Raw genomic sequence first — 26,503 nt, forward strand, 5'->3', positions numbered from 1 at the left:
AGGGGCCTGAATTTATCCCCGATATCAGGATTTTCCGGCGTGATTCTCCCTTGACAGTGATGCAGGACAAAGGGCCTGACAAGATCTCTAGGCAGTTGGAACTGGGCAAAATTTTCCTCATCGATGATCATAGCACATTGTATGGCATATGCCCGTCTTCATTAGACCAGTAGGATACATTCCTGCGTACAAACTGGATGATTTGATGTTACATTTGGACTAAAAAAATCTTATCAAAATTTTGCTTCAAATCCTTCTCAAAACATTGCATTCACCAGGGAATACACCTGCCTGCTGACACAGTACCTTGCACCTGGTCGAAGCCGGAGGAGAATTCATTGCATATACAAGACGCTGTCCATTTATCATAAATATTGAAGCCTAATTAACATCTCGGATTATCCACTGCCCACAGCTTTTTCTATGTTTTTTTTATCTCAGAAACTGTAGTACCTTGATGAAACTTAAAATATACATTTATATCCCAAAGATCTTGGTTCCTTTCAATATTTGCGAAAATTGGGCCGTCAGTTGATGGATTATGGCCCTTGATTGTACAAAAAAATTACGTTTCTAGCTTGTGGATCCTCTAGAGGTCACAATTTTTATCCGATTTTCATGAAACTTGAAATTAATGTTTATAAGATGTTGATTCCTTTTGATATAGTCCCTGATTGCACGAAAAATCTACTTTCAGCTTGTCAACACCAAGATGTCACAATTTCTATCCAATTTTGATGAAACCTGAAATGTATGATTATAACCAAAAGCCAGGTCTCGGTGGTGAATGGTCAATGCATACACATTGCATCATAAGGCCTGTCATTGAGTCAAAGGCATTGTATCGATTCCCTGCTTGTACTGACAAGGAGTAGGGTTGTCTGTCCATATTCTTGTTCCTCTCACTGCTAAAGACCCCTAAGCACAAGAGAGTTATTGAAATAAAATTGAACCATATGATAGTTCCGAAATGACCTAGTTTGTGTTGAGTGGTGGTTAACCTCTCTCTCTATTATTGTCTCTCTCTCACAAGAGTTGAGTCGGAGCTCTGGCGAAATTGACCACCATAAAAACAGAATTTCAAAACATTTAATCATCAATATATATATATATAATAAAAAAAGCCTGGGATAACCCTCTGAAACAACATTTTGCTATAAAGCAGGATAATGAAAATACATGAAAGAGTTTGAAGTGACAGTAATGAGTGAGTGAGTTTGTCAGTATGAATTTAGTTTGAAAGCAGAAGATGCGAGCAGCTTGTTGGAAGTGGAACAGCTTTTATTTTCTCGCTTTTAATTCTAGCATTTTATCTTGTTTATAAATATATCATGGTAAGTTTAATTGTAATGATGACATAGATGTTCTGATTGAATTATATCAATATATGATAAATTATTCATCTATTTAAAATATACGATACAATACTAAACATAGGTTAAATAAATATATTAAAGGTAGACATTTAAAAGTATTTTTTTATCTTTTCACGTGTTGACTTTAAAACTGAAATATTAAAATAACTTCATATGGAATACTAAATTTCTCATTCCTAATTGGGGGGGTTGATGGCCGAATGGTTAGCATGTGCGCGCTGTATCATAAGGCCTGTCATTGAGTCAACTGGTGTGGTTTCGATTCCCCGGTTGTACGTGACAAGGAGTAGCTTCGTCTGTCCACTCTCGTGAGTTTTCTCCGGGTCCTCCGGTTTCCTCCTACTGCTAAAAAACCCATACGTGCAAGCCAATTATTGAAATAAAATTAAACCATGTTAGTCCCGAAATGACCTAGTTTGTGTCTAGTAGAGGTTAAACCCCATTTCTCTCCCCCTCTCTCATTCCTAATTGTGAGGCTAGTCAATTTGTATGTGCAATAATAAAGTCTCAATCAACTGTCCTTTCATCTGGAGCCACAGTGGCTTAGCGAGTAAGACGCTGTCTTGCTAGTCTGGAGGTAGCAGGTTCGTTCCTAGTGTTGACCGAAAAAAGTCCATCGGGATTTTTTGATGTGGTTTCCCCTTGTCAATGATGCAGGGCGAAAAAAACAAGGTAGTTGAAATTCGATATAAGAGTAGGCCGTAGTGCCACTGTCTGAGCAAAATTTCCCATATAGCACACTGTATGAAGTATGCCTGTTTTCATTAGCCGAGTCGGAGCAGAACAGTAGGATGTTAAACCTCATTTCATGTCCTTGTATCAGAAGGGGGTTGGGCAGCTGAATAATTTAACACGTGCACATTAGATCATAAGGTCTGTTATTGAGTAAAGTGGAGTTGTTTCGATTCCCCGCTTGTACGTGACGAGGAGTAGGGTCATCTGTCCACCTTTGTGGGTTTTCTCCGGGTCCTCCGATTTCCTCCCACATTGCTAAAGCAAATTATTGAAATAAAATTAGTCCCCAAATGACCTAGTCTGTGTCTAGTGGACGTTAAACCTCATTTCTCTCTCTCCCTTGCAACTGAGTGAATCCAGTCATTGCCAACTGATGTGACAGACACTTTATGGCAAAGACCCCCTCAGACCAGCATAGCTTTTCAGATTTCAACACTTGTCGATTTGCGATTTGGTGCTGTTTATGGTAGCGTCACAAACTAGGCCAAACAGGTTTAGAGAATGTCCCTTCTTGTTGAGAAGCGTCCAATGTTTCAGACACACACATATTGATCAAAAGGAGCTGAGTCTTGTAACCGTCCTCGAGCTGCGGGAGAGGGAAAGAAATGGATTATAATGTCCACTCGACACAAACTAGGTCATTTCGGGACTAACATATGGTTCAATTTTATTTCAATAATTTGCTTGCGAGTAGGGGTCTTTAGCAGTGGGAGGAAACCGGAGGACCCAGAGAAAACCTACGAGTTTGGTCCTTGTCACGTACAACTGGGAATTAAAACCACACCAGTTGACTCAATGACAGACCTTATAATCCAATGCGCATGTGCTAATTATTCGGCCATCCACCCCTAACTGGAGCTGCAGGAATAGCTCACTAACATCAAGGTCTAGTGTACAATCCTGGTCCAAATTTCGTCTGGATTTTCTCCGTTTGGTACCACCTTGTCAGTGGTGCAGGATGGGTCTGATAAGAAACAACGTACAGTATTTCTGATGGTATGAAAAACCGAGATCCCATGTTCACATTGACATGCACGTAAAAGAACCCTTGACGGTTGGAATTCGATATAAGAGTAGTCAGTAGTGCCCCAGTCTGACGTATGTGTTGCAACTGACATATTTACAACACATGATATACCGTTAAATAAACAATATGGATGGCCTCTTTCATTTTCAATGTTTGAAGACGAGAGATTTAGTATTTCTTATGAATTGTTTTAATTATTGATGTTTACAATATAATGTTCTTCCATAACAAATATGTTTCAAGACAATACTCACTTGCATTCACAATCAACAGCATGCTATATAGGACCTGAATTTATGTTTGTGAAAATGCACATGGGATTGGTAAAAAATCACCTTCGGAAATGGTCAATTAAGAAATGGCTAACTGTGACTAAAACTCGGGTGTGTGTATATAGTTGTATTGTTTTAGCAAGAATTGCTGTAGTCGATGAGGGGGGGTAGATGGCTGAATGGTTAGCACATGCGCGCGATATATCACACGGTCTGTCATTGAGTCAACTGGTGTGGTTTCGATCTCCCGGTTGTACGCGACAAGGAGTAGGGTCGCCTGTCCAACCTCGTGGGTTTTCTCTGGGTCCTTCGGTTTCCTCCCACTGCTAAAGACCACTACGCGCAAGCAAATTATTGAAATAAAAAATTGAACCATGTGTTAGTCCCGAAATGACCTAGTTTGTGTCGAGTGGACGTTAAACCCCATTTCTCTCTCTCTCGCTTGCTAAAACAGCACAATACATAGTACCCTAGTTGTAGTGTATATGATAGTTTAGGTTATTCTCAGTATCCCCAGAGGTATCGATACGTTCTACTCCACATTAACCTTAGGGTCCATCCACGGCATTTTCACGAATTCAAATTATCTCCCCTTGATTGTAGCTTGATTCTACGAACCAATCAAAATACAGTTTGCATAACAGTGTTAGTATCATTGTTTATGATCACCACAATAAAATGTGAGTTACTTCCCTTTGTCTACTCCATTGGTCAATTAAAATAGTAGAAATATCAAGAGTGGATAATTTGACAATATGTTTTCCCCGTGAATGGACCCAGAGGTTAGTCGAGTAGAACGGAACGATACCAGTGGTGATACCGATAATGAGTAACGGTAGGTACCTGCGGTTCTTGGCAATACAAGTTTTGAATGAAAGTAAATATTTTGACAGGGCACATTTGCGAGCTTCAATTTTCAACTGTCGGGGGATCTTTAAGTTGCTGTCAATGGTATACACAGCACCTGGGTTTTCTGTCCCATCCGAATGACTAGACCAATTTAGTTGTGAGGCCCTCTGACCAGGAAAATGGTGTATGCTGCATCTTGGTTTTGTGCTTCATCTGAATGACTAGACTAATTTACTTGCCAGGCCCCCTGACCAGGAAAAACTGAGGAACTTTCTAGCCCACCCCCCTTCTCCACCCCTCCTCTCCCCCCGGTTAGTAAGCCAGTACCGTTATCACTGAGCCATCGTGGCCTCCCAATGATGGATAAACACGGCTTGCCTCATACTGGATACCTCTTAGTATATATGTAAACATTTTTCTCATTCGGGAGGCAAAATGACTTTAAAACGGTATGATGTAGATCCAAAATGATTCCATATTCGTTAGACACATTTGAGGGGTATAGGTCATTTAAAAGTTATTTTAAAATAAACTTACTTGTAAGTGAACAATTTTGATAATAGCCATTAAAACTGCATCACCGCACAGATTTCAAGTGTAGATTAAAAATATATTAAGCCATCAAATACACAAGATGGACTTTAATGTATGTTATAGGGGGGTAATTCAAGTTTCATTTTCAACCTGTTTCCAAATTTTAACCTCTGTCCCACATGGTCAAAATTGATGGCCAAAATTGGTAAATTTTTCAGTGTGCAGTGAATTTCGAGACTGAATATTTTGAAAAGTATATATCCCATCAACTCAGAATCTTAAGTAAATTGATAAAAGACAAATTGACATTAACTATGACAATTTTGAAGGTTCGACCAGAATAGTGACTTTGCCAGAAGCTGTGGAAATCCTGAAAAAAAAAAGTGAATATTTCATTTGTTCCACATTTTCCCACCTGGTGGCACGAAAGGTATGCATCGCACATTGGGTTTGTTGCTAAATTCGTAATCTACACCAAAAGTTGTCTTAGATTACAAAGTTAGAGAGTTCTTCTATGAGAAATGTGAGTTTAAAGCACCTGAAAACCTGAAAAAAATTACTATACACGTATTTATGAAATATGATTCGTTTCATTACCCTAACTTCAAATGGCCTATCTCAGCGATTTGTTAGTTTAAGGCTATATACTATAACATATATTTTTTATAATTTTTTTTGAAGGGGGTCATGTTCCCACCATTGTAGGTGAGGGGGTGATGGCCGAATGGTTAGTGTGTGCACCCTGTATCATAACGGTTGTCATTGAGTCAACTGGCGTGGTTTCGAATCCCTGGTTGTACGTGACCAGGAGTAGGGTCAGCTGTCCAACCTCGTGGGTTTTCTCCGGGTCCTCTGGTTTCCTCCCACTGCTAAAACCCCTACGCGCAAGCGAATTATTGAAATAAAATTAAACCATATGTTAGTCTCAAAATGACCTAGTTTGTGTCGAGTGGACTGAAACCCCATTTCTCTCTCTCTCTCTCTCTTCCTCTGCAGTAGACATGGGTGTTTGGTCCTGGTCTTGGTCACAAAGATTCGTAACGGATTTTCTGGTCAAAATTTCCCTGATAGCACAATGTAAGCGGTCTGCCCATCTATATTAGTCAGGTATGTGTAGTAAACACCCGTCCATTATTAGATGTTATTGAGATAGTCATTAGGAAATGGCTACCATTATTAGGTATTATTGAGATCTTCATCAGGAAATGGCTACCCGGTACCATTATTAGATATTAATGAGACCTTCATTAGGTGTACGTGTTTTCTTGTCTGGCAACCTATCTTTAATGTCCTAGACAAAATAAAACTAGTAGATATCTCTCTCAGAGATCTTGGTTGATAATATTTTCTTAAACATACATTATCTAAGAGTTAAATCTCTCTATTGCAGATCTTTGGTTTGGCCTCAAATGTTATTTAAATTATTGATTAGACATTTATTCATGCCAAGAACAAAACTCTCTAGAACTTCGGATGCAAAAAAAAATATATAACATTTACATAGTAAATGCTAAAGAAAATTATAATTGCGCATAACTATATTTTGTTTTTATACCTTTTCCTTATACAAAATTAGCAATCTCTATGTTCTTGGTTCACTCTTGTTGGGGGGGTGGGTGGCTGAATGATCATTAACTCCAGTGGAGTGGTTTTAATTTATCGCTTGTATGTGACAAGGAGTAGGGTAGACTGTCCACAATCTTGAGAAGTTCCTCCCGGTCCCCCACTTTCTCCCACTGCCAAAGACATGAAAGCGAATTATTGAAACAAAATTGAACCATATGTTAGTCTTGTAACTGAACCTGAATTATTTATAATCTTTTAGAGGTATTTAGTAACTGGATAGAGCAATAAACTATAACACATACTTATGGAAAAACAGAGTATTCTCTAAACGTTATCAAGCTATAGTTTACTGGATGGTTATAGTCAATAGTTACGAAGCGGCATGGTTTACCCAGGAAAGAGGCCCTGGAAAGGACATTGTCTAATCGTTCAGATGGGATGAAAAACAACAGAGGTCATGTGTAAACATTGGCGTGCACGTAAAAGAACCCATGACAGAATTCAATATAGAGACAAAATTTCCATCATAGCTCACTGTATAGCATATGCCCTTCTTGTAACCCTTTTTGGTGCAGAAAAATAGGACATTAAACCCTATTTCGTTTACAGTTTTAAACAGTTAAAGATACATTATGGGAGATTCGGTAACGAGTTGGCAGTTCTCACTATAATAGTTAAAAACTATATAAGGTAGAAGGCAATTTGGTGAAAATTTCATTCAAATTGATCCACTATGAACCGAGAACTAAGCGACTGAAATTCCCATAAGCCTTGGTCATCATTACTAAAGTCAGTACGATAAACAGCATAGTCTCGATTATCCATTTAATCGTTTAATGAGAAGGAAAGTTATGCAGTAAATCAGCTTACAATCCACTAAAGATCGCAGGCTAGCGCAGCCATCTAGAGTTGATTATGGCCTGGATAGGTTAATTAATGTCTAATTAATAATTTAGATAACATTTCAGGCTTAAAGAAAGACCTGAAATAGGCACATTTAGCTCTTGCATAATGCATGTTTAAATGTTGCCAATCTCTAAATGACTGAAAGCTTTTCCGTCTACCTTACATCAAATTCAAACTGGGTTCTTTTACATGCATACTGACTTGTACGAAGCATCCCTCGGTTAAACTTTGAGGTTTAAACCATACACAATCAAGGGTACTTTATTTACCCCCCCCCCCCCCCCAAAAAAAAAACACATTTTGGTCCAGACCTTATTCAGATTAACAGATTCTAAAATTTTACGTGCTGAAGAACTGCACTAAAAACGGAGGGGGGGTGGTGTGGATAGATTAATATGTGCGTGTTAGATCATAAGGCCTGTCATTGAGTCAACTGGCTTGGTTTTGGTTCCTGGGTTGTAATTCGTCTCGTTTCTCGCGAACAGACGAATCTAATATATTTAAAGTATTGAGAATTATGTGTTTGAAATTTGCGTTCTGTTGTTATCTCTGTAGCCATCAAATAATAACATTCATGTAAATTGTATTACGTGTCTTGATGTATATGTATGAAATATTAAATCACAAATGAATGTTATTATTTGATGTCCACAGAACGCAAATTTCAAACACATAATTCTCAATACTTTAAATATATATCAGATTTGTCGGTTCACGAGAAACGTGACGGTATGTGACAAGAAGTAGGGTTGCCTGTCCAACCTCGTAGGTTTTTTGGGGATCCTCCAGTTTCGTCCCACTGCTAAAGAAATGAAATGAAATAGTGTTCTGCTCCGACTGGGCTATCCACTGCTAAAGACCCCTACACATGCAAAATATTGAAATAAAACTGAACCATATGTTTTATTTCAATGATCTAGTTGGTGTCAAGTTGATGTTAACCCCTGTTCCTCTCTCTCTCTCTTTCATATACAGAAACAAAACCAATGAAACAAACTAGCAGATAATGGGACACAAAAATTAAACTGAAATTACAAGCTATAAACAAACACTGCACATATCAAATGATGTTAATCGATCTGGGGAGCCAGATGTAAGCGTCTACTGCACTGTACAATCCCGGGCCTATAATAATACACAGCAGGGCTTACACTTCAAAAATTTCACCGTCGGTCATTTTTGATAACGCACAAAAACTTTGCAAAATAAATTCACATTTCGTGTTTTTTCTATTCATCCTAGGGTATTGTGAATTCATGTGTCTATACCACTTTGTCAGTATGGTGTTAACAAAATATTATATAGTGGACTACACACATTTACTCAGAATGAAAAATAAACTTAAACATACATTATGCAAGAGCTAAATCTGCCTATTGCCGGTCTCGCTTTAGCCTGAAATGTTATCTAAACTATTAATTAGACATTTACTAACTTATCCAGGCCATGATCAACTCTCGATGGCATCAGTAACTTGAGATTTTAACTAGAACGGTTCGCCATTTAAAAATTGAATTTAAAAATCAGAAAGCGAGGCTAAGCCTCGTATATACCAGTTCCTTGGTTACCACTATGCACACATCTTGTCAAAACTACAAACGGTGATAACTTGACTCAGAATGAAGTAATTTAAATGAAATTTTCAATATTTTCATTTTACATTATCTATTTTTGAGCTATTATAGTAAGAACGACCAGCTCTTTATCTAAATCTTACATAGTATATCTTTAAATTAAAACAGAAAACTTAACAATGAATACAAGAAAGATTCAATAGAAATGATTCAACCGGTCTTGACGATGGTAGCCTGGTTAATGGGGTCTAGCGTCTAAAATAGGATGATAAATTGAATGTATTTCCCGAAAACACTAAAAATTACCAATTTAGGGATAAAAAATAAATAAGCTCAAACGTACAAAAGTTTTAACTGGTGTCTTTGAATTTCAAACTGCATAAGTTATTGTTAAAAATAGGATGATAAATTGAATATATTCCCCAAAATTGCTAACAATTTAGGAATAAAAATAAATAAGTTCTTACTGCTGTTTTGCCTTTCAAACTGCCATCTTAAAGTGTCTTAGACAAATAAACTGATAATCATTGTATTATTTTCGGGGGGGGGGGGGGGTAGTCATATCAGCACATTCTTAATGAAGGTTTATTTAAAAATCTGCTATGGTTAATATTATTATATATCAGTGGCTCGCTTACCTGGAGGTTCTGTGTTGGATCCTGGTGTTGGCCGAGAAAGTTCTTCAGGTATTTCAGGTGTGATTCTCAATCTAAATATGTCTTTCAAGGGACAAGGTATAGTCATATGGATGGGACGAAATACCGAGATCCTCTGTACATATTGGCCTTCACATAAAAGAACTCTTGACAGTTGGAATTTGAAATAAAGGGTAGACCGTAGTGCCCAATCGGTGCCAAGCAGTAGGACGCTAAACCCATTTTAGGCCTACTCTATATTGAATTCCAACGACCAGTTGTCTTTTATGTGCACAGTTTTTTACCCCATCTGAAGGACTATACATTGTCTCTTGACAGACATATTTTGTATATTACTACATCATTATGTTAGTGGCACAATAACCAGGGATACTGAGGTATATCCCGATTTTGGCTGAGTTAGTTCCACTTGACTTTCCTGCCTGGTTTCCCCCCTTGGTACAGGTCAAGGAAAAAGTGTCTTATCATTTGTATACTTGTTGGTGCAGGACGGAGAGCAGAACAAGAAATTGTGTCTAGGCATTCAAATGGCATGAAAAGAAGCCCTTCATCTGTGTACTCGTTGGTAGAAATACCGCCGTCTGAGCACAATTACCCTCAGAGCAAACTGGATGGCATATATCTGTCTTTATTAGCCCAGTTGGAGCAGAGCAGAACAGTAGGATGTTAAACCCCATTTCCCCATATTCATTAGCCCAGTCAGAGCAGAACAGCAGGATGTTAAACCCCATTTCATATATTAGTGGGTTATTCTAAGGGCCTGCTTTACGTAAATTACGTTGGACTATGTTCATTCTCGAAACTGACAGTTACCCCTTTCAGATTCACCAAGGTAGAACTGCCATGCTTTCACCAGTTATTATTCACTTGTGCAGACCCCAGTTCGGTATATAATGTATAATAAATTTATAGAGAAGGGTTGACCTTTCCATCCTCGTGGGTTTTTCTCTGGGTTCTCCTCCCACTGCTAAAGACCCCTATGCGCAAGCTGATTTATTATTGCCTTGAGTGGACATTAAATCCCATTTTTCTCTTTCTCTCGCTTCTGAGTAAGCTAGAGCATAAGGCATCTGTCATAGACTTATCACACATTAAATTATATACATTGTGTAATAACTTGTGTATGATGATGTCTGTGACAGGTGCTTGCTTGCATGTTGCCACTGCTTCCAGATATGGGGTCAGGGCTTGCTTGTAGCCACTGCTTCCAGGATATGTGGTCAGGGCTTGTTGCCACTGCTTCCAGAATATGGGGTCAGGGCTTGTTGCCACTGCTTCCAGGGTATGTGGTCAGTGTTCTTGTATGGATATGTAATAAGTAAAACAGAGATAATCCCCCCCACCCCACCCCGAACACAAACATGCCACCAAATGAAGGAAGCATATCAAATATCATTAATGGGACATTAGGTAAGATTAGATAAAGAGCTGACAGTTCTCACTGTAATAGTTAACAGATAGATAATGAAAAGAAAATATGCTGAAAATTTCAGTCAAATTGCTTCAATCTGAACTAAGATATTAGCAATCTATTTTTAGGCTAGCGTCGATCATCATTACTACATAATTGGTATGATAATAAACAAAATCTCAATTATCTATTTTTTCATTAAATTATCCATCACAAAATGTATTCAAATCCACTAAATATTGCAGGCTAGCGATGCCATCTAGAGTTGATTATGGTCTGGATAAGTTAATTAATGTCTAATTAATAATTTAGGTAACATTTCAGAACTAAAGAAAGACCTGCAATAGACAAATTTAGCTCTTGCATAATGTATGTTTAAGGCGTTTATGATGACAATCCTTGCAACATTTTGATTATCAGTGTTTTGGCAACAGAGTTTTTTTTGGTTTTGTTTTTAAAGAAAACTAACTTTTTATGTAGGTAAAATCAATTCTAAGACAAAAATAACCGTGACTAGATTATATTTAATAAAGATGAATTATTTAGGAGCTGCATCTGCCTAATTACAGGTCTTTATTTTTGGCTTTAAATGATATATAAATTATTATTTAAAGAATTTATTACCGTGACAAGACCATAATCAACTCTCTAGGACATTGGATGACATTATAACGCTCCAGCCATTTAATGATTTAATTTAAAAATGGAGGAGTAAGGGTAAGTCTTGAATAACCAGTAACGTGGTCATAATAAATAATCATTACCACACATTGTCAAAACTACAAACAGTGATAACTTAAATGAAATTTTCAATATTCATTTTACATTGGCGACGTGAAGTTATCTTGTGGTTCGTTGTTCATTATTCACCAGATATGGAATTAGTAATATAATAATGGCACTTTTGATGGGAATATGCCAGGAGTGGGTTTTTATTAGTCTAATTGGTTCACAAATCTTCAAAATCTTTGGAAAAGACTAATAAAGCTAATAAAAACCCAAACAACAAACTGGCTTGTTCATTATTCGCGAATACCAAACAACAAACTAACTTCACAGTGCTTTTTACATTATTTATTTTTGAACTATTATATGGAGAATGGCTAGCCCTTTATCTAAATCTTACATAATGCATCTTTAACCAGGTTATTAAACTACTGTAACAAGTCCAGTGTGTTGAATATTTATTAGACCTTGTGAATTATCCATTCAGAAAAATATAAACATATTGTGTCATTTTCTACTATGTTAATTTCTGTAATGTTGTGTATGGTCCGAACAGTAGTCATGCCAACATGAAATTGTTATTATGAATGTTGTGTATGGTCCAGTAGCCATGACCCACTGTGAGATTGTTATAAATGTTTTGTATGGTTCAGACAGTAGTCATGCCAACATGAAATTGTTATTATGAATGTTGTGTATGGTCTAGAAGCCATGACCCACTGTGAGATTATTATAAATGTTGTGTATGGTCCAGTAGACATGCCAACGTGAGATGTTTTTATAAATGTTGTGTATGGTCCAGACAGTTACCATGCCAACGTGAGATTGTTATTATAAATGTTATGTTTTGTATTCCAGTTAAAACAGAAGAATTATGAAAGAGTTGAAAAGGTTAGCAATTCATTTATACATGTGGTTGAAGCTAGTTGATCAAACTATTTGGATTCCTTTAACTACCCTCCTGAGTCATGAAATCCTTGTCTGTAGGGGGCCATTTTTACAAGGGTTTTACCTTGCCCACCTTCTCTAGCTAAAGATTGGTATAAATAAAGGGCAGGCCACTCCGATTTATTTATACAGGAAACGATACAATAATCGATAAGCTAAAAAAAAAAAGGGAAAAAAAGACGATGTTATCATCATCCTGTATCCTTGTAGCCTATACCACAATTTTAGTAGATAATTCAATTGATGTACGGGAGCCACGGTGGCTCAGTGAGTAAGGTGCTGGCTCGCTAACCTGGAGGTCTCGTGTTCAATCCCAGTGCTAGCCGAGAAAGTTCATCAGTATTCCCCCGTGACAGTGGTGGATGATGTGGGGCCTGGCAAGGGAAGGTATAGTCATATGGATGGGACCAAAAAACAAGGTCCGGTGTACACATTCACGTTAAACCCCCTTTCATTTCATTTCAATTCATGTATGTCATCAAAATTGATATCTATTTTTCAGGAACTTTTGCCATATTTATAGATTTTTATTTTCCATGGAAACAAATTTGACATATTTCTTGGTATATTACAAATACACATGATGTTTATTAATTATTCGCGGGTTTGATGGTTGAATAGTTAGGGCGTGCACGTTGTATCATAAGGTCTGTCATTAAGTCAACTGGCATGGTTTCGATTCCCTGGTTGTAGGTGACAAGAAGTAGGGTTGCCCTTTCAGCGTTCTGGGTTTTCTCTGGGTCGTCTGCTTTCCTCCCACTGCTAAAGACCCCTACGCGCAAGCAAATTATTGAATCATATGTTAGTCCTAAAGTAAAATGTCCTAGTTTGTGTGGAGTGGACGTTAAACCCCATCTGGTTATTTTTATGTTGTTTCAGTTATTTCAGAGATGTCTGATCAAGGTATTGAATATAGACCTATGGAAATTATATCTAAGTTACATCAAAGAAACAAAGGGTACTCTACCATCTTACAGAGAAAAAATGGCCCAAGCTTACGATTTTGCTCTAGAAAAAATCGGTATGGATATTATGTCCTATCAACTATGGACAGAATATATCAACTTTCTTAAATCAGTGTAAGTTTATTTTAGTTTTTTATCAGTCAGTAAGATGTTGACTTGTTAATCTAGAGATCTCGTGTTCCATCCCTGTAAGATGTTGACTTGTTAATCTAGAGATCTCGTGTTCCATCCCTGTAAGATGTTGACTTGTTAATCTAGAGATCTCGTGTTCCATCCCTGTATTGGCAGAGAAAGTTCATCAGGATTAACTGGCGTGGTGAAGGATGAAGGGCCGTGGATGGTAGGAAAAAAACAGAGGTCCTGTGTACACATTGGCATGCACGCAAAAGAACTAATGGCGGTTGGAATTCGATACAATAGTAGGCTGTGGCGTCGATGTTCGTGCAAAATTTCCCTCATAGCATACTGTAAGACGTTTGCTGTCTTCATTAACCCAGTACCTTGACAGAGAACGTTTGTGTGTAATAAATGAATACATAATGTGTATGACATATTTGTAGGGATGATGTAGTCTAGGGCAATACATATCCAGTGTAATGTTTTGTAATATATATATTTGTAGGGATGCTGTTGGGTCGTATGCCCAGAATCAGAGAATAACAGCAGTACGTAAAGTATATCAACGAGGTGTCGTCAACCCAATGATAAATATAGAGATATTATGGAAGGAGTACTGTAGTTATGAAACCGTAAGTAGTAGTATCGTATATTATTGTTAAAATACCACATGCTTCATTCAAACTATATTATCAACCTCTGGCATCATCGCATGGACATTCATCGTTGTACGGGGCCACGATTGTCGAGTGGTACAGCATTAACCACTGACTAGAATGTCACTGGTTTGGGTCCCGTTGTGGGCCTTGAAGAGCCTTCAGGATATTTCAAGCCTGGTGCTCTTCGGGCAAAATTTCAGTCATAGTGCCCATTATATTATGGCATATGCCCGACTTCCTTTGCTGAGTCGGAGCAGAACAGTAGAACGTTAAACCCCTTTTCATTTATTTAATAATTACCATGTTAGTTCAAAATAAACAAACTGTTTTGATTGCTTATATTCTGGTAGGCATATTTTTTGTTGCCAGGCAACCTATGTTTATTATCTATATGTTGTATATATTTGGTTGCCAGGCAACCTATGTTTATTATCTATATGTTGTATATATTTGGTTGCCAGGCAACCTATGTTTATTATCTATATGTTGTATATTTTTGGTTGCCAGGCAACCTATGTTTATTATCTATATATGTTGTATATTTTGTAGAGTGTAAATCCACTGATCGCTAAGAAGATGACAGAAGACAGAGGACGAGAATATATGAATTCTAGACGTGTTGCTAAGGAGTATGAAGTTGCTACAAGGGGATTAGATAGAAATGCACCATCAGTACCACCACAGAATAATCCTAATGAATCTAAACAGGTACTATTTTATATATCACGTTATTTGGTCTCGTGTTGGGTCCCTGCTTTGGGGGAGAAAGTTCATCAGGATTTTCCAGCAGGGTTTCCTCTTGTCAGTGGTGCAGGACAGAGGGAGGACAGCTGTCTAGTCATTTGGACAGAAAACCAAGGTCCCATGTACACATTGGCGTGCACGTGAAAGATTTCTTGGCAGTTAGAATTCGATGTAAGAGTAGGCCGTAACGGCGCTGTCCGGCTAAAATTTAGCTCATAGCACACTGTATGGTCCGTCTTCATTATCTCTGTACGAGTAGAACAGAAGGACGTTAAACCCCATTTCATTTCATCGCATATTATTAATTTTTAACTCTGAATGTATGAGATCCATCAACGTTCTTCTCGCAGTCAGTCAGTATCTTATTGAGGAATCAATCCACTTGTCAGTCAGAGACATATTGAGCACAGAAAAGTTTTGATTAGGACAATGATAATAAACGTTGGATGGTTAGGAAAATGACGTTCTGATTTTATGTCTTGTCTTGGATATTTGTAAAAATGATGTTCCTATGTTTTGAATTATTGGGAGAATTTCGAACCAATGTTTTTAAAGCATTTTTAGCGGTAGTTTAAGATGATATAAGAATGAAATTAATGACTTCAGGTTGAATTATGGAAGAAATATATCGCCTGGGAGAAGAGTAATCCACTTCGTACTGAAGATCACGCTTTAATTACAAAACGAGGTAATAACTTTTATTATTAGAAAACTGATTATGTAGGCCTGCAAGTCCCAGTGTAGGCCTATTTTGCGCAGATTTCTTATTAAAATCCTATTCTATGCTGTACGCTTGATTAAATTAAGCCTACGAGTCCAAGCATAGGCCTATATCTAACTATGTCATTTCGAGACTAACATGGTCTAGGTTTATTTCACTTGTACAATTGTGGGGGTTTTTTAGCAGTAGGGAGAAATGCTATTGACCACTATTCTCCTACAAAATTTACCATATATGAACTAGCCTGGACATAAGGCACTTGTCACAGCCTTTGTCAGACACAATTTATTACAAAACATATCATAGCATATATACCCCCTCCCTCCCTCCCTCCTTCTTTGTCAGACACAATTTATCACAAAACATATTGCATATATACCTATATACCCCCCTCCATCCTTTGTCAGACACAATTTATCACAAAACATATAGCATATATACCTATATACCCCCCTCCATCCTTTGTCAGACACAATTTATCACAAAACATATACCCCCCACCCCCATCCCTTTATGTTATTAATATAAGTTTGAGGTATTTGTTAAGGAACTAATAGAGTCAAGAAGAAGAATATCAAATTATTGATTATTTTATTTTTTTTTTATTTAACAGTAATGTTTGCATATGAACAGTGTTTACTATGTCTGGGACATCATCCAGATATTTGGTACGAAGCTGCGTCGTATCTTGAACAGTCCAGTAAAATTTTAGCCGAAAAAGGGGTAAGTAACCGTATCTGTAAGTTATTGGGATCCATTGTCAAAATTTTACGGTTATTTTGTAAACTGTGTGTTGAGTAGAAAGGTACAATGCAAGAGGGAGAATTATGCATTGTGTTTTTTTGTTTAATATTTACTTGTGTGTTTTTTGACGTGATTAATTTGTTTATTTAATGTGATTGATATTTGTGTATTTTTACAAGATTTTAATATATACTTGGTTTACTTGTGTGTTTTTTGACGTGATTAATTTATTTAATGTGATTGTTTTTACGTGTATTATTACGTGATTTTTTTTTACATGATTAACCTGTGGATGTATTTATAGGATCAGAATGCTGGTAAAATGTTTGCTGATGAAGCTGCTGCTATTTATGAACGTGCTATATCTACACTGATGAAAACCAATATGTTAATATACTTCTCCTACGCTGATTTTGAAGAGGTAAGTCTCGTTAGATTAAAAATAAAACGTGCATTTTGTGATAAACAAGCCTATGGTCACTCTGATTTGAATTTTACTTTTTGGGGGAACAGATATTAAAATTTTGCGTCTTTTTCTTAACCCTAGAAACTTGGTCAAGCTTCTCAAAAACTTTAAATTTAAACAAGATATAAATCAAGAACTGTGGTTTAATATCCTACTTTTCCTCATAGCACTCATTAGCCTGGTTGTTCCAGAAACGTAGGACAAGGGTTTTATTGTTCTATGCAAACAACTAGATGCTCTTCCTTGCAATGGTCCTCCATCCTGACCAACTGAGAAATCCATGGAACAAAATGAAATGAAATGGGGTTTAACGTCCTACTGTTTTGCTCCGAACTGGGCTAATGAAGACGGGCATACGCCATACAGTGTGCTATGAGGGAAATTTTGCCCTGACAGCGGCACTATGGCCTACTTTTGTATTGAATTCCAACTGTCAAGGGATCTTTTACATGCATGCCAGTGTGTACATGGGACCACAGTTTTTTATCCAATCCAAATGACTAGACAGCTGTCCTTGTCAGGCCCTCTGTTCTGCACCACTGACAAGAGGAAAAACATGATGAACTTTCTCGACCAAAACCCTAGACTTTCACGGAACAAGGTCTTATATCCAATCTGCGGAAGCCGCAGTGACTTAGTGTGTAAGACCCTGTCTTGTTAGCCTGGAGGTCTCAGATTCGCTTCTGGTGGAGGAAGTTTGTTTAGATCCATTTATATGTTTAATTGATTATAGTTATAATATTTGTTACTACAGGGTCGAATGAAGTTTGAGAAAGTTCACAGTATTTATAAGAAGTTTATATCATTTGATGATGTTGATCCTACACTGGTAGGTTTAATACAAAATGTTTCTACGTTTAATATCCCGATATTCATTACAAATCTCAGTTCACAGAGACAAATTTACTGGGGAATCGCTACGGCTATATGTCAATCATTTTGAATGTCACATGTATCATTCCGCCGGTCATTTCACGGAATCACTCACATTGTGCACTAAAAATAATTCCTGGTAAATCATCAAATCGGCTGTTTTCGATTGAACTTTTCATGTGAAGATGCGTAAAATATTCCAAGGATTATTAATATTTAACTCATGCGATGAACCGATGTCTAATTGTCAAACAAATCCAGCCAATCAGGAGCCACTGGGGGAGGAGCTTAGGAACCGAATTCAGACGATGAAGGGCCGGTGTGATTCTCCAGAGAGAGAAATGGATAATAAACTTCTCTCTGGGAGCTGGGGGGTTGGATGGCCAAATGATTAGCACGTGCGCGCTGTATCATAAGGCCTGTCATTGAGTGAACTGGCGTGGTTTCGAATCCCCGGTTGTACATGACATGGAGTAGGGTCGCCTGTCCAACCTTGTGGGTTTTCTCCGGATCCTCCGGTTTCCTCCCACTGCTAAAGACCCCTACGCGCAAGCGAATTATTGAAATAAAATTAAACCATATGTTAGTCCCGAAATGACCTAGTTTGTGTCAAGTGGACGTTAAACCCTAATTCTCTATCTCTCTGGGAGCTGAGATTGATTCGTTACTTGCCTCTATATAGAAGATGTCAGACTGACTTCTTGGCCAGAGGTTATATTGGAGCTAGGGTTAGGAGTAGTGCTGGCACCATATATTGTTAAATCCAGGATTCTTAATCCATTTTGAAACAAACCGGCCAGAATTGGGTCAAATGAGATCCCGAAGGAAATGGGTTGATTATAAGCTCCCATTCCCTTTAATATAACCAGACTTCAACAAAAATAATTCTTGGTAATTTGTTATGGAGAATGTCATATTTCTAATGTATGTGATTACCACAAAAATAACGACAAATAGGTACACCTTTTGAAAAATTTTCATATTTAATTCAAGTAGCGGCTTGAAGTAATATTCCCGAAGGCCTATATTCACTATATGAAGTTTGATATTGTTTTCATGTAGGCCTATATCCACTTTATGGAGTTTGATATTGTTTTCATGTAGGCCTATATTCACTATATGAAGTTTTGATATTGTTTATATGTAGGCCTATATCTATGATATTGTTTATATGTAGGCCTATATCCACTATATGAAGTTTGCTAGACGAGCTGAAGGTATAAAATCAGCGAGAACGGTATTTAAACAAGCACGAGAAGATTCTAGAAGTGGTTTACAAGTTTATGTCTCTGCGGCTCTCATGGAATATTATTGTAGTAAGGTAAGAATACATTACAGCTATTTAGTGTAATAACTGGTTGTCATGGTAACGCTGGTTCACCAACCAGGAAGTGACAGATTAGATCCAGGTGTAGGCTTAGTAGCAGGTTTGTCCATGAAAGATGGAAATGAAAATGAATTGAAATGAAATGGGGTTTAACGTCCAACTGTTCTGCACCAATACTGGGCTAATGAAGACGGGCATACGCCACACAGTGTGCTATGAGGGAAATTTTGCCCGGGCAGCGGCACTATCACCTACTCTTATATCGAATTCCAACTGCCAAGGGATCTTTTACGTCCATTCCAATGTATACACGGGACCTCAGTTTTTCGTCTCATCCGAAGGACTAGACAGCTGTCCTTGTCAGGCCCTCCGTTCTGCACCACTGACAAGGGGAAACCACGTCGGAAAATCCGGATGAACTTTCTCGGCCAATGCAGGAATCGAACACCCGACCTCCAGGCTAGCGAGCCAGCGTCTTAACCACCTAGCCACCGTGGCTCCCCATGAAAGATGGTGTCTGGGACTAAAATCATTGCCAGCACGTTAAAGGCTCAATACCACTCTTGTTGGAACTGAATAATATGTCCCAATCTTTATTCTGGTCAACAAATTGTACTATTTTACAATATTCCAATTAATTGATGATACAAATTTCATCTTAACACACCTAATTTAAAAAATTAGAAAAATTCAACTAAATGATTTGAAAAGCCTGACGTAAAGCTTTTCAAATGTGACTTGTATTTAAAAATATTTTTGATCCCTTTGGACAAGTAAAATAGGATTTAATGGATAATTTACACAACAGGTAGGACACTAACACATCTAGTACTTAGAATAAGGCTATTTTTTATTTTCTGGAGCTGTCAAGCCAGCAAGAGTGTTATTGTCCCTTTAAAGATCTCTTGACTGTTTGAAGATCAAAATGAGAATCGATCATTTTCATCAGCCCAGTTGGTGCAGCAACGGTTAAAGCCCATTTCATTAGAGATTCCATGGATTTACAACCCCACAAATTAGTTTCATAGATTTTAGTGCTGGTACGATATATCGTTGAATCGATGTATCGCGATTCACCTTCTCACATAAATTAACTTCATAGACTATATAATTGTTTTGTTACTGATCACTATGGTTACCATCATCCTATACATACATACTATTAATATAGGCTATTCTAGTAATAAAATTGAGACCGGTCCCCGGGACCCACCGAATGTTTACTATTGTTTGCGATGACCCAGTATTCTTTTTTTAATTGACGTGGCGGTTTGTTTATTTTGAATGATATTTTTATTTGTATTGACTTAAATGATTACAGGAAAAAACAGTAGCTTTAAAGATATTTGAACTTGGTTTAAAGAAGTTTGGTCATGTTCCAGAATATTGTCTGTCTTATATTGATTTTATGTCCAATTTAAATGGTAAGTGAATCAGTGGTCTTAATCCATCCTGTCAGGTTAATCAGTGGTCTTAATCCATTCTGTCAAGTTAATTATTGGTGATAGTTAAATTTAAATGGTAAGTGAATTAGTAGTTTTAATCTGTTATATCAAATTTAAATAGTAAGTATCTAAGTAGTCTTTTCCATTTGTTATGTTTGAATAGTAAGTTAATAAGTGGTCTTAATCCAAGATTTCACACAACACCATATGAAGAGCCTAGACCAAAATTGAAACTTGATGGATGAGAATTCTTGATGTGACCGGGACACTGTGTATTTAGATCGTTCTCGACCTGGAGACCATTTCAGAAGAGTCCTGGTTCGATGTGACTCTGATCATTTTTTAGCTGAAAGCGATTGTTCCATAGAATGGTTATTCAATTTGCTACCAGATGGTGCCATTACCTGGGTTTCATGGAAAAAGTGACTTAGATCATTCTTCCCTTGAACTCATGATATATTACGGGGTATGAGTTGATGTGGAATAGAAGTCAAATCATATTTTACAATTGTTCCTAACTTTCATTCATAGATTAGTTCAACGATATAAAATACAAATGGGTCTATGGCAGTGTTATAGTCAATTACTTTGCCGATGTATGGCAGAAAAATGACCCATATAATATTGATTAATGTAATATAAGTAACACATTGTAGAATATCCCTACTTTCGTTCTTACTTCATTTGAACCGAGCGAGCTAATGTCATTCAACAGTTTGTGAAAAATATTCTTTGGGGCTTCAAATTTTGTTTTACCCTCATCCATATATATAACTTGAGAGGAGCCACGGTGGCTAAGTGGTTAAGACGCAGGCTCGCTAGTCTGGAGGTCATGTGTTCCATCCCTGCATTGGCCGAGAAAGTTCATAAGGATTTTCAAGTGTGGTTTCCCCTTGTCAGTGATGCAGGATGGAGGGCCTGACAAGGACAGCTGTCTAGTCCTTCGGATGAGACGAAAAACTGAGGACTTGTGGCGTGCACGTAAGAGATCCCTTAGCAGTTAGAATTCAATATAAGAGTAGGCCGTAGTGCCACTGCCCGGGCAAAAATTCCCCTCATAGCACACCGTGTGGCGTATGCCCGTCTTTATTAGCCCAATAGGACCAGAACAGTAGGACATTAAACCCCATTTCATTTCATTTCTATTCTTTTTTTCCTTGATTCATCACTTGTACACGACAAGGACTAGGATTGCATGTCCAACCGCCTGGGTTTTCTGTGTATCCTCTGGTTTCCTCCCCCAGCTTTAAGACAACTACAAGCAATTGAAATGTAATTGAATCATATGTTAGTCCTTAAATTACTCCTCCCTCTCTCTCTCTCTCTCTCTCTCTCTCTGTCTCTCTGTCATGCCTTCTGTTTTTTTGAATTCTCACTGTTGTTAAACTCTGTTTCATTACATCTCCTTTCCTCTGACAGTAGGACGTTAAACCCCATGTCATTTCATTTAATATATATAAGTTGATGCAGAGTATCAGACCTTCTTTCCTAGAACACCCGATACCAAATTTAACCATATATGTTTTTATTTATAGAGGACAACAACACCAGAGTTTTATTTGAAAGAATTTTATCATCACAACAATTACCACCAGAAAAATCAATGTAAGTTTTACCTGTTTTTTTTATCTTGCATTTCGTTTGACAACTTCACGCATGAAATATAAAATTGAACCAGTCCCAAAATGACCTAGTTTGTGTCGAGTGGGCGTTTAACCTCATTTCTCTCTCTCTCTCTTTTCCTTCAACAACTTGATGCTTGAAAAATAAAATTTAATTTTTTTTTTTTCTTTCAGTGGAATATGGAGTAAATTTTTAGCTTTTGAATCTCAAGTAGGAGATCTAACAAGTATAATTAAAGTTGAAAAAAGAAGAACTCAAGCAATAGAAAAGGTAGATTATCTAGTAATAGAACTGGGGTCTTGTTCTAGGAACAGTAAATTATATAGAAATAAACCTGAGGTCTTGTTCTCAGAACGGTAGATTAGATAGAAATAGAACCTGGGGTTTTATTCTACGAACAGTAGATTATTTAGAAATAGTCCCGGGATTTTGTTCTTAGAACTGTAGACTATATAGAACAAACTGAGGGTTAAGAAAGTTGTATTTGCAAATAAAAGTGGATCATGCAGACCCTTTTGAAGTGTTGCGATGCTATATTAAGTTCAAGATTCTTTTTTTTAATTTAGCCTAAAATTTGTACACACAGTGTTTTTTTTTGTGTGCATTAGTTGCAAAACATGTGGTCATGTGCACATATGATGCACAACCTTGAGGGAACCGTAATGAAACATATTTCCTATTAAAATGTTTTTTTGAAGTTTAAACATTCTGTGTTTTGTTTTGTAGGTTCAGGAGTTTGAGGAGAAAGAAACAGCTTTATTAATAGATAGATATAAATATATGGATATGTTACCCTGTTCTGAAAGTGAACTTAAATCTTTAGGTTATTGGGTGAGTAGTATCAACAGATAATTTATTTTGACTCGTAACACTCTGCCATTCCTTCGGGGAAGGGTGGGGCGGTTTGGATGGCCGAGTGGTTAGTTTGTGCGCGATGTATCATAATGTCTGTTATTGAGTCAACTAGCGTGGTTTTGATTTCCTGATTGTACGTGACAAGGAGTAGGGTCGTCAGGTTTCCTCCCACTGCTAAAGACTCCTACGCGCAAGCGAATGATTGAATTAAGATTGAACCATATGTTAGTCCCAAAATGACCTGGTTCAAAAATAGTTCAAAAATAGATTATGCAAAATGAATATATTAGCGAAAATATTAGCCTTTGAAGGTTTGACAAGATGTGTGCATTGATTGTAACCAACGTACTGGTTGTTCGAAGCTTAGTCTCGTTTTTCCATTTTTAAATTAAATCATTAAATGGCCAAACAGTTCTAATCTACTTAGAATCAGAGGCATCAGATGGCATCGACAGTTGATTATGGTCTTGTCATGTTAATAAATGTCTAATTAACAATTTATATAACATTTCAGGCCTAACGAAAGACCTGCAATAGGCAGATTTAGCTCTTGCACAATGTAAGTTTAAGTTTTGCATTAAAAAAATTGGATTGTTGATTAGAGATTCATTCGTATCATTTTGTAGGATTTGATTAAACATAATGCTGTACAAATACCCATGGGTGCCGTGAAACAAGTGATGATGAACGGTATTGAGGATGAGCAAGTTCGACCCCAGTTTCCGAAACCTGATGTAGAACAACTTCTACCTTTTAAACCTAGAAGTATTGTCCGTGAGTTAAATATGTTTCATCTTTTTTAATTTTATTTCATGGTATGGGGTTGGGTGACTGAATGGTCGATAGTCTTCACTTTAGATCACAAGTTCTGTCATTAAGTCAAGTGGCATGGTTTTGATTCCCAGCTTGTACATGACCAGGAGTAGTTTCGCCTGACCAATCTTATGGGTTTCCTCCCACTGCTAAAGACCCATGTTAGTCCCAAAATTTCCTAGTTTGTGTCAAGTGGACGTTAAACCCCATTTCTCTCTCTCTCTCTCTCTCTCTCTCTCTCTCTATTGTTCAGCTGAAGATTCAGTATGTAAGATTTAGATAAAGAGCTGACCTTTCTTGCTGTAATACTTAAAAAAAAAATAGATATTGAAAAATACATATACATGTATTATATGTGTTTGATGTTTTCACAAGAGAATCTTGATAACCAAGTACTATTGTTACGATATAAACAAGGTCTTGATTATGTATTTTATCATTACATTTTATATGGGGAGAGGGTTCGTATGCATTAAATATTCCATTGTGCAGGTTTGGGTTGCCTGTGATTGAGTCAGATAGCGTGGTTTCAATTCCGGGAGTCGCCTGTCGAACCTTGTGGCTTTTCTCCAGATCTTCTGGTTTCCTCACACTGCTAAAGACCTTTATACAGAAGCAAATTATTAGCATAAAGTTCTACCATATACTAGTCCCAAAATGATCTAGTATGTGTGCAAGGGGACGTTAAAGCCCATTTCTCACTCCCTCTTGTACATGATATGTAAATGTTGTGTGATATTTCCAGCTGCAGGAGCTCATATTGTACCAGGAGGAGTATTCCAGATGCCTTTACCAGCTTCAGAACTTCTACAAATGTTACCACCACCAAACTGTTTTAAAGTAAGCTTCAAACTTATTTCAATATGTAGCCTGGAGGTCGCGTGTTCGAACTCTGCATTGGTTGAGAAAGTTCATCCAGATTTTCTGACGTGGTTCCCCCTTGTCAGTGATGCAGGACGGAGGGCCTGACAAGGACAGCTGTCTAGTCGTTCATATGGGACAAAAAACCTAAGTCTTCATTAGCCCAGTCGGAGCAGAACAGTAGGACTTTAAACCCCATTTCATTCCATTTTTTTGTTTTCTGTTCTACTGGGAGTAAGGTCACCTGTTCAACCTCGTGGGTTTTCTCCACCCCCCCCACTGCTAAAGACACCTACGCAAAAGTGAATTATTGAAATAAAATTGAACCTTGTATTAGTCCCAAAATGACCTAGTTTGTGCCGAATGGACATTAAACCCCATTTCTCTCTCTGTGTTTGAAGTACTGTAAGGTATTGTAACATTAAAATGCAGCAAAATAAAGTGATTATTATGTTTCAATTTCTGAATGTTTATATATATATTCTAGAGGACGAGGGGTCGTTATATCATTGGTAGATATAATTAATGATTTATTGTATTTTACAGGGACCATTTGTTATCATGGATAAATTAATAGAACATATGAAACGAGTCAAATTACCCGAAGGTCAGTTCAACTTTACAAATAATAACTTTAAATACAGTTCATTGACAGTAGTCTTGGATATCTGATATCTAAAATGGGATTCCGTTTAGCTATGAAGCAGCAGGGTGGTTTACTTTCATTTAGCTATGAAGTAGGGTGGCCTCCTTTCATTTAGCTATGTAATAGGGTGGTGTCCTCTCGTTTAGCTATGAAGTAGGGTGGTGTACTTTCATTTAGCTATGAAGCAGCAGGGTGGTGTACTTTCATTTAGCTATGAAGCAGCAGGGTGGTGTACTTTCATTTAGCTATGACGTAGGGTGGTGCACTTTAATTTAGCTATGAAGTAAAGTGGTGTACTTTCATTTAGCTATGAAGCAGCAGGGTGGTGTTCTTTTATTTAGCTATGAAGAAGGGTGGTATACTTTCATTTAGCGATGAAGTAAGGTGGTGTTCTTTCATTTAGCTATGAAGTTGGGTGGTATACTTTCATTTAGCTATGAAGAAGGGTGGTATACTTTCATTTAGCTATGAAGAAGGGTGGTGTTCTTTCGTTTAGCTATGAAGTAGGGTGGTGTATATTCGTTTAGCTATGAAATAGAGTGGTGTACTTTCGTTTAGCTATGAAGTAGGGTGGTATACTTTCATTTAGCTATGAAATAGGCTGGTGTTCTTTCATTTAGCTGTGATGTTGGGTGGTTTACTTTCATTTAGCTATGAAGTAGAGTGGTTTACTTTCATTTAGCTATGAAATAGGCTGGTGTACTTTCCTTTAGCTATGTAATAGGGTGGTGTACTTTCCTTTAGCTATGAAGTAGGGTGGTGTACTTTCATGTAGCTATGAAGTAGAGTGATTTACTTTCATTTAGCTATGAAGTAAGGTGGTTTACTTTCATTTAGCTATGAAGTAGGGTGGTGTACTTTCATTTAGATATGAAGTAGGGTGGTTTACTTTTGTTTAGCTATGTAATAGGGTGGTGTACTTTCATTTACATATGTAATAGGGTGGTATACTTTCATTTAGCTATGAAGTAGGGTGGTTTACTTTCGTTTAGCTATGTAATAGGGTGGTGTACTTTCATTTAGCTATGAAGTTGGGTGGTATATTTTCATTTAGCTATGAAATA

General features: G+C 37.3%; 1 protein-coding gene across 1 annotated transcript in view; it reads left to right on the forward strand.

Moving 5' to 3' along the window:
• The window catches only part of LOC126810678 (cleavage stimulation factor subunit 3), a 39,834-nt gene that overhangs the window by 10,213 nt on the left and 3,118 nt on the right, over positions 1–26,503 (forward strand). Inside the window, exons 4-19 of the mRNA XM_056098510.1 lie at positions 12,491–12,523; positions 13,460–13,659; positions 14,168–14,294; positions 14,871–15,029; positions 15,672–15,753; positions 16,400–16,509; positions 16,835–16,951; positions 17,751–17,825; positions 19,047–19,190; positions 20,518–20,620; positions 22,177–22,246; positions 22,438–22,534; positions 22,991–23,095; positions 23,746–23,893; positions 24,678–24,772; positions 25,340–25,400. Of these exons, the coding sequence (XP_055954485.1) occupies positions 12,491–12,523; positions 13,460–13,659; positions 14,168–14,294; positions 14,871–15,029; positions 15,672–15,753; positions 16,400–16,509; positions 16,835–16,951; positions 17,751–17,825; positions 19,047–19,190; positions 20,518–20,620; positions 22,177–22,246; positions 22,438–22,534; positions 22,991–23,095; positions 23,746–23,893; positions 24,678–24,772; positions 25,340–25,400 (1,726 nt within the window). The remainder of the gene's footprint in view (positions 1–12,490; positions 12,524–13,459; positions 13,660–14,167; positions 14,295–14,870; positions 15,030–15,671; positions 15,754–16,399; positions 16,510–16,834; positions 16,952–17,750; positions 17,826–19,046; positions 19,191–20,517; positions 20,621–22,176; positions 22,247–22,437; positions 22,535–22,990; positions 23,096–23,745; positions 23,894–24,677; positions 24,773–25,339; positions 25,401–26,503) is intronic.

The sequence above is a fragment of the Patella vulgata genome, chromosome 2, assembly GCF_932274485.2.
Source record: "Patella vulgata chromosome 2, xgPatVulg1.2, whole genome shotgun sequence".
Classification (NCBI taxonomy): Eukaryota; Metazoa; Mollusca; class Gastropoda; family Patellidae; genus Patella; species Patella vulgata.